Raw genomic sequence first — 8,405 nt, 5'->3', positions numbered from 1 at the left:
ACACTACAGTGAAAGAGAGTGAGTTAGTAATAGGCTCTTGTTCACTCTCTACTGCGGGACCAAAGTTTTGGGGATTTGCTGCCGTGTAACCTTCTTTCCAAAATGCAGACCCGTGGAGACTACTATCAGGCCTACAGTCCTTCTCTTGAATGCCCAGCTACTTCAAGTCTGGTGTAAGAGGAACTCAAGGGCTGACAATCTCAGATACCACCCTTGTCCAGCAGGGAAAAAACAATACTGCAGCAAAAGCGGATATCTGAGCAACCAATAATAACGAAACACTTGCATGATATGAATGGCTCATTGGTGCATTTAAGCATCATAGTATCTCTGGCAGACAGCATTATGTCCATTTTACGCATGTCAACACCGAGTTAATAGAAGCTTTAAAAAAATCTCAAACCGGGGCACCTGGGTGGCTCAGGTGGTTAAGCCTCCGACTTCGGTTCAGGTCATGATCTCACGTTCGTGGGTTCGAGCCCCGCTTCGGGCTCTGTGCTGACAGCTCAGAGCCTGGAGCCTGCTTCCGATTCTGGTCTCCTCCTCTCTCTGACCCTCCCCGCTCATGCTGTCTCTCTCTGTCTCAAAAATAAATTAAAAACATTAAAAAAAAAAAACCCTCAAACCTACTTAGGGGATGGGCAGGATTTGCGCCCTGAAAAGCCTTTCTGCTTTTATTCCACCACAATAAAAGTAAAACCCTTGAAGCCGCAAAAACCCCTTTCTCTCCAGGGTGCCAAAAACTAGCCCGCACTTCCCCGCCAAGTGCCTCTCTCAGCCTTACTGGCGGCGCCTTCGTAGATCTTGGGGTTTGAGCCTCGCCTCAGGAATTCCACCGCAATCCGCCCAAACTCGGCGACCACTGCAAGGGAAGCCAGGAGACCATGAGGTACACCTCTTGATCCCCTCCCCCAGACCACCAAACACCACCCTCCGTGGTCGCGCCCCCTGACCCGTGCTGTCCACTTGCGGCAGAAAGGCCAGGTGCTCCTTATGCTCCTCCGACAAGTCCAGCAGCATCTTCCCAGGTCGGAGGAATTCGCACGGCAGCGTTGACCCCGCCCTCGCCACTTCCGGGACCAGAGTCCAACGCAAAGAAGCTCCGGCTTCACAAGATCCCCTGCTTTGGGTTCCGGTCTATCTCAGTCCTACACTGGAACGCCCGCCGGTGGTGGAAGATTCCTCCGTTAGCAAATCATTTTGAAAAGATGTAGCCTGGTGGATGCACGGTGCCATGCTCTGTGGAAGAGGAAACGATGTTTAAAATCCGACACGCCCCCTTGTGGAGCTTACTTTAACAATATCAGTAGCTAACATTTACTAAGCACTGTATCAGGAAATGTTCTTCTATGTATTTACATAAGAGTTGAGAAGAATTCTATGAGGTAGGTACCATTATTGTTCCCATGAGAGATAAGGAAACAGAGAAAGGTGAAGCAACTGAAACTTTTATCGAGCTATTAGTTTGCACAAAGCTTTTGTATGTTATCTTATTTGATTGATCTTCTTTAATTCGCTCAACAGCTATGACCTCATCTTCACAGTTGACGAATCAAATCGCTAAAGATTATATAATAAGCCAGAGATACAGCTGGAAGAGGGTCAGATCCCTTGATGACCTGCTCCAAGGCCTGTCATTCTACATAGCAGGCTGAAAGCTGAAGGTTTGTAACAAGTTCTGTGAGTGATTATGAATTAAGATAAAGGTGACGATGACAGGGGTGCCTGGGTGGCTCAGTCCGTTAAACCTCAGACTCTTGAATTTGGTTCAGGTCATGATTTCACACGTGTGTGGGTTTGAGCCCAGCACTGGGCTCTGTGATGACAGCGCGGAGCCTGCTTTGGGGTCCTCTTGTGTCCATCTCTCTCTCTCTCTCTCTCTCTCTCTCTCTGCCCCTCCTCTCTGTCTCTGTCTCTGTCTCTCTCTCTCTGTCTCTCTCTATCTCTCACCCTCTCAAAAATAAATAAACAACATAAAAAAAAAGAAGATGATGACAACTATGACTGAACCCTGCTTGCAGAGTTCAGAACAATATTTTTATCTTTATGTGTTGAGGCAGGGTGAAAATTTGGTTCCTTTCCCAGCTTTTTCTTCTCATCTGCTGTGGTTCAAATATCAGAGACTCCAGAATTGCTAATTGATAGGAATAGGACTTTCCAAATCTCACCCCTTGATGGGGAAGTTGGTGGGGGGAGAGGGAGGGGGAGGAGATATAACAATATATCTATTTTTATATCTAAAAATTCAGATAACTCTCTTATACTCTGATTATCCTTGGCAGAAATGAAAATTGGAAGCTTTTCAGCTCTGTTTGCTGTGTGTACCTTGTCCTTGTTGAAATTGTTTATTTCCTCCACTGGTGCACAGAAAGAAACGTCCTTAAACTTGTCAGTTAGGTCTTGAAGCAGCCTTTGCAGAGAGAGCACAATATTTTCTTGAACTGTAAGTTGGAGATCAGCAAAAAATGGCATCATTTCCTGAAGAAGCTTTTATTCCTAATTGACTAAATGTCCATTATTTAAAAATAGTTTTCAGAAAAAAGTAAAATCATGATTCTTTTACAAATATATAATGAACACACATCAAAGATTATAGTTGACCCATGGCCTAATGAGGGGATCATTGCAGTGAGAACCAGTTTCAGCTGGCCCAAAGTAGATAATTCAAGAATTGTACATCCATAGGGAATAAGGAATGCCAAAATAAATCTACAAGTAGATATAATGCTATGCCAGTATGATAAAGACTTTCTTCCCTGTGATCTCAGGGACTAAAAATGGGAGTAGGGGAGGTGAAGGTAAGGAATAGAAGTAACAGAAGGGGGTGGCTCAAGAAAGTGGTCAAGCAGCCAAGTGACAGCTGTGGGGAAACAGCTTGGGAGTTAAAACTCTGGGATGAGAGCAACGTTTTGTTACTAAATGTCATATTGTTGTCTGAAGGAAGTTACCTGAATGAGAAGTCCAAAGTCCAGATTCCAGATCTGGCTTTAAACTTACTACTTATAAGGCCGCCAACAAGTTGTTTTTAAATGTTATAAACTTAGACGCTTTTTTTTTTTTAAGAGAGTGAAAGAGAGCAAGAGTGTGTGCACGTGAGCAGTGGAGGGGCAGAGGAAGAGGGAGACAGAGACTCTTAGGCAGGCCCCATGCTCAGCACGAAGTCCAGCGTAGAGCGTGATTCCTCAAGCTAGGGCTCCATCCCACGACTCTGGAATAATGACTTAAGCTGAAATCAAGAGTCATATTCTCAACCAACCGAGCCACCCAGATGCCCCATCATACTGTATCAACGTCACTTGATTGTCTCCTTCACTTTAGTATCATCTCTACAGGTGTTTTAATGGCAGTTGCCGTTGGGGCACCTGGGTGGCTCAGTTAGTAAGCATCTGACTTCGGCTCGGGTCATAATATCATGGTTTGTGAGTTCGAGCCCAGCGGGCTCTGTACTAAAAGCTTGGAGCTTGGATCCTGCTTCAGATTCAGTGTCCTTTTCCTCTCTCTCTCCCTCTCAAAAACAAATAAGGATTTAAAAAAATTTAATGATGATTGCCCTTCTGTGCCATGCAGGGCTGTTGTCATGCTTAGATGAACTAATAAGTTCACATTAAGGAATTAGTATTTTATTTTATTTATTTATTTTTTTAAACATAAACTTTTTTTTTCTTTTTTTTTCTGTTTTATTTCTTTTTGATACAGAGAGACAGAGCATGAGAGGGGGAAGGGCAGAGAGAGAAGGAGACACAGAACCGAAAGCAGGCTCCAGGCTCTGAACTAGCTGTCAGCACAGAGCCTGATGCGGGGCTTGAACCCACGAACGTGAGATCTGACCTGAGCTGAAGCCGGAGGCTTTAACTGACTGAGCCACCCAGGCGCCCCAGGAATTAATATTTTAAATGCTCATTTTTTTTGAGAGAGAGAAGGAGACAGTGAGCAGGGGAGGGTCAGAGAGAGAGGGAGACACAGAATCCAAACACAGGCTCCAGGCTCTGAGCTGTCAGCACAGAGCCCGATGTGGGGCTTGAACTCATGAACCACGAGATCATGACCTGAGCCAAAGCCAGATGCTCAACCGACTGAGGCACCCAGGTACCCCAGTAAATGCTTAATTTTTTATCTTGAAAGAAAATGATAGAAAGCAAGCAGAGGAGGGGCAGAGAGAGAGGGAGACAGAATCCCACACAGGCTCTGCACCATCAGCACAGAGCCCATCTCAGGGCTCAAACTTATAAGCTGTGAGACCATGACCTGAGCCGAAATCAAGAATTGGATGCTTAACCAACTGACCTACCCAGGATCCCCAAGAAATTTATTTTAATAATCAAATGAAACAATAAATTAAACAACTGAAATATTTGTAAACTGGAGCATTTCTATTCTATAGGAGATTTTATGTGCCCAAATCATTGAGAATTCTGTGTGCATAATCATCCTAAAATCCATTCATTTGATGCAACAAATATTTGTAGAGCAATTACTCAAAGGTTCAAGCATATGCTATTCCTTGGCAATTTGGAGATGAATAAAATCATGTCTTTCCCTCTACACAATGACAGTAACATGAGGGAGACAATCAGTTGAAGTCAGTACAATAAGATGAGTATGATGAGCTAATACTTGAGAATTGAACAAAATGATATGGATCCTCATAGAAAAGGTAGCATTTAACTCAGATTCCAATAAGATTCAGGCTAAGGCTAAATGCCCCAGGGTATGCCTGTGCATGCTAGTACTAATGCTTTCCAATTGTATCACACTGATCTTAGTATTTAAGATCTTAAAGTCACTTCGTGCCATTTTACTTCCGGGGCTAAAGTGAAGAAAGTATGGATACTCAGTACTTTTCATTTGATCCTGGCAGGGAACAAGGCTTCATATCCATTGTCCTCTCACATGCTCTCCTTATCTTTCTATCTTCCTCCATCTCATCCGCTTCCTTTTCCTTGAGATTTCCCCACATTCCTGCTTCCTTCTTAGGCATCCCAGCCCCAGAATCTTGGCACCAGCATTTCCTTGGCTGTGTTTCAATGCCATGTAAAATATTATCATCCTCTGCAAGCATGCATGCTGTCAAGGGGTTGAGAGCCTGGTCACACCCCTCACTCACACGGATTGCCCTCTCCTAGTCTGAGCCTGGCACAAAATGCATGATTTGGTTCCTTTGATTTTTTTTTTTTAAATTATTTTAGTTCATCTTTTCAATTTGCTTATAAAATAGGTACATAAAATGGAACAGATAAAAAATACTCTGTTGAATTTTCTCAAATTGAATATACCTAGTTATCCAGATCATGAAATAATAATGTTAGCAGTACCCAGAGCCTCTGCTGGGTTCTCTTCTAGTCCTCTTGTCTCTACAGTGAACTAACACCTGAACACGTGCTGCCTTACATCTCTTTGGCATGATCTTTGTATGTTCTTTCACATTAACCTTCTATGTAGCCCAACCCCTTAATATCTAACTTGAAACTTAAAGGTATTCTTTTAGGTGCACCTGGGTGGCTCAGTTGGTTGGGTGTCTGACTTCAGCTCAGGTAATGATCTCACTGCTTGTGAGTTTGAGCCCTGAGTTGAGCTCTGTGCTGACAGCTTGGAGCCTGGAGCCTACTTCAGATTCTGTCTTCATCTCTCTGCCCCTCAACTGCTCGCATCCTGTCTCTGTCTCTGTCTTTCTCTCTCAAATATAAAAAATAAAACATAAAAAAATTTTTTTAGGGGCACCTGGGTGGCTCAGTCGGTTAAGTGTCTGACTTCGGCTCAGGTCATGATCTCACAGTTCCTGGGTTCGAGACTCACATCAGGCTCCAGGCTGAATGTTTGTTCAGAGCCTGGAGCCTGCTTCGGATTCTGTGTCTCCTTCTCTTTCTGCCCCTCCTCCACTCACACTCTGTCTCATTCTGTCTCTCAAAAATAAATAAATGTAAAAAATAAAAATAAAAAGAAAGATGTCCTTTTAAAACAAATTTTTTAAGGTATTTCTTAAAAACAAGCTTTAGGTTTTAGGTGCCTCTGGCTGTAGTAACAGAATCTATCTTAGGAATCTTCCTAGTAAATAGCACCAATAAATATAAGATAGGTAAGAAAAATTTAGCAAAAGTTTTACACCAAAAACTAAAAAACATTGATAAGAGAAATAAAGGAAGCTATAAATAAATGGTGACATATAGCATGGATAGAGAAATACATCATGGGTTGTAAGATCCAATATTGTTAAGATACTACCTGTGCCTAATCAAAATGCCAACAGGCTTTTTTATAGAGAATTACAAGTTTATTTATAAATCTATATGGAAATGCAAAGGACTGAGAATAGCCAAAATAAACTGGAAAAAGAAGAACAAAGCTACCTGATTTCAAGGCCCACTATAAAACTCTAGTAATTAAGATAGTGTGGTATAGTATAATCATAAGTAAGTAGATCAATGGAACAAAATAGAGAGTCTGGAAATAGATCCATAAAATATTGTAAATTGATTGACAAAGATACCAAGGTAATTCGATGAGAAAAAAGAAGGTCTAGAGTTTGATAAACTTATGGGAAAAAAATGAATCCTGACCCTCACCTCATATCACACACACAAACATAATCCAAGATGGATTATAGACCTAACATAAAAGCTAAAACTATGAAACCTATAGAAGAAAACACAGGAGAATATCTTCACAACTTTGAGACAGGCAGAGGATTCTTAAGAAGGAAATAGAAGGGGCACCTGGGTGGCTCAGTCGGTTAAGCGACTGGCTTCGGCTCAGGTCATGATCTCACAGTTCGTGGGTTCGAGCCCCGTGTCGGGCTCTGTGCTGACAGCTGGCTCGGAGCCTGGAGCTTGCTTCGGATTCTGTGTCTCCCTCTCTCTCTGACCCTCCCTTGCTCACGCTGTCTCTCTCTGTCTCTCAAAAATAAATAAAAGACATAAAAAAATATAAAAAAAAAAGAAGGAAATAGAAGAAGTGAACCATAAAAGAAAAAAAATGATAAATTGTACTTCATCAAAGTTAAAAACTTTCATTCATCAAAAGGCACCATTAATAAAATGAAAAAAGTGACTCAGCCTGTGAAAAAATATTTGCAATACATATATCTGTATATCTTTGTGTCATACAGAGAATTTGTATCATGAGTATATAAAAATCTCTAACAAAATAATAATGAAAACACAACCCAATATTTCAGATAGGCAAAATGCTTGAGTTGATTCTTCACAAAAGAAGATACACAAATAACCAATAAGCACATGAAAAGAACTTCTGTATCATTAGTCATCAAGGAAATGTAAATGTAAATTAATACCACAATGAAATGTCATTTTTAAACCCACTAGAATAACATCATCAAAACATTGATGATGCCAAATTTTGACAAGTATGTGAAGCAACCAGAACATTTGTACATTGTTAATGGGAATGTAAAATCATAAAACCACTTTGGAGAACTTTTATGCAATTTCTTATAATGTTAAATGTACATTTACCCTATTATCCAATAATTCGACTCCTGGGTATTTGCCCAAGAGAAATGAAAGCTTATGTCCAGAAAAAGACCTTTATAATAATATTCATAGCAGTTTTATTCACAATAACACAGAACTATAGGCAACCCCAATACACATACAGCTGAACAGATAAATTATGGTGTATCCATACAATGGAATGTACTAGATAATTAAAAAAAGTCAAAGAAAGATCTGAGTGAAGGAAGTATAGGTATTAGAGTTATTAGACCTGGACTCCAAATAACTATGAATAATATGTCCAAAACATTAGATGACAGATGGAAAATTTTAATCAGAAAAGTAAAAACTGTAAAAAAATAAAAAGAAATTAACAATTAGAATGCAAATATACAATAGAAAGAATTAAAAGTAATAGTTCACTGTAAAAAGCTATACTATTCATTTTGATTAAGAACTATTTATGTTTAATAATAATAATAAATAGTCAGCAAGACTATTTATGGCAAAAAGAAAAGTAGAGCAAAAGTTACCAATACCAGAAATGAAAAGGAATATTACTACAGAGAGATAGAAAAGAATATACTATCAATACATGCAACGGTATAAATAAATCTCAAATATTACATGGAGCAACAAAAACCAAACAAAGGTGACCAATCGTATGATTCCTTTGACTAGAAAACTTTATGCATGGAGACAGAAGTCAGAGAGGTGGATGCCTATAGAGGATTAGGATGAACTTAGTTATAGGAGCTTGAAGGGACTTTCTGGGAAAATGGAAGTAGTTGCATCTTGATTGGGGTATTGGTTATATTGATGTATATGTTTGTCAGAGCCATAGAATCTTACACTTAAGATGTATCAATTTTAAACAATTAACAGAAAGTGATGTTTTAGCAGAAGTCCAAACGTTATCTCAGACCAGAACTTGACTTAGATGGTATTTGTAACCCT

The 8,405-nt window shown here is 40.2% G+C and overlaps 1 protein-coding gene and 1 long non-coding RNA gene across 3 annotated transcripts in view; one reads left to right on the top strand and one right to left on the bottom strand.

Moving 5' to 3' along the window:
• Positions 1 to 1,071, bottom strand: part of COMMD2 (COMM domain containing 2) — an 8,465-nt gene extending 7,394 nt beyond the window's left edge. Inside the window, exons 1-2 of the mRNA XM_029940069.1 lie at positions 954 to 1,071; positions 785 to 862 (exon numbers count right to left, since the gene is read on the bottom strand). Of these exons, the coding sequence (XP_029795929.1) occupies positions 785 to 862; positions 954 to 1,020 (145 nt within the window). The 5' untranslated portion in view covers positions 1,021 to 1,071. The remainder of the gene's footprint in view (positions 1 to 784; positions 863 to 953) is intronic.
• Positions 1,072 to 1,147: 76 nt separating this feature from the next.
• LOC115292142 overlaps positions 1,148 to 8,405 on the top strand; it is a 53,982-nt gene continuing 46,724 nt past the window's right edge. The window contains exons 1-2 of one of the 2 annotated variants that reach the window (XR_003908818.1): positions 1,148 to 1,385; positions 1,525 to 1,664. This is a non-coding gene — a long non-coding RNA (uncharacterized LOC115292142). The remainder of the gene's footprint in view (positions 1,386 to 1,524; positions 1,665 to 8,405) is intronic. The other variant, XR_003908819.1, reaches the window with a different exon arrangement.

The sequence above is a fragment of the Suricata suricatta genome, chromosome 5, assembly GCF_006229205.1.
Source record: "Suricata suricatta isolate VVHF042 chromosome 5, meerkat_22Aug2017_6uvM2_HiC, whole genome shotgun sequence".
In the NCBI taxonomy this organism is placed as follows: Eukaryota; Metazoa; Chordata; class Mammalia; order Carnivora; family Herpestidae; genus Suricata; species Suricata suricatta.
The sequence above is the reverse complement of the archived record's forward strand: the minus strand, read 5'-3'. Positions and strand labels throughout refer to the sequence as shown.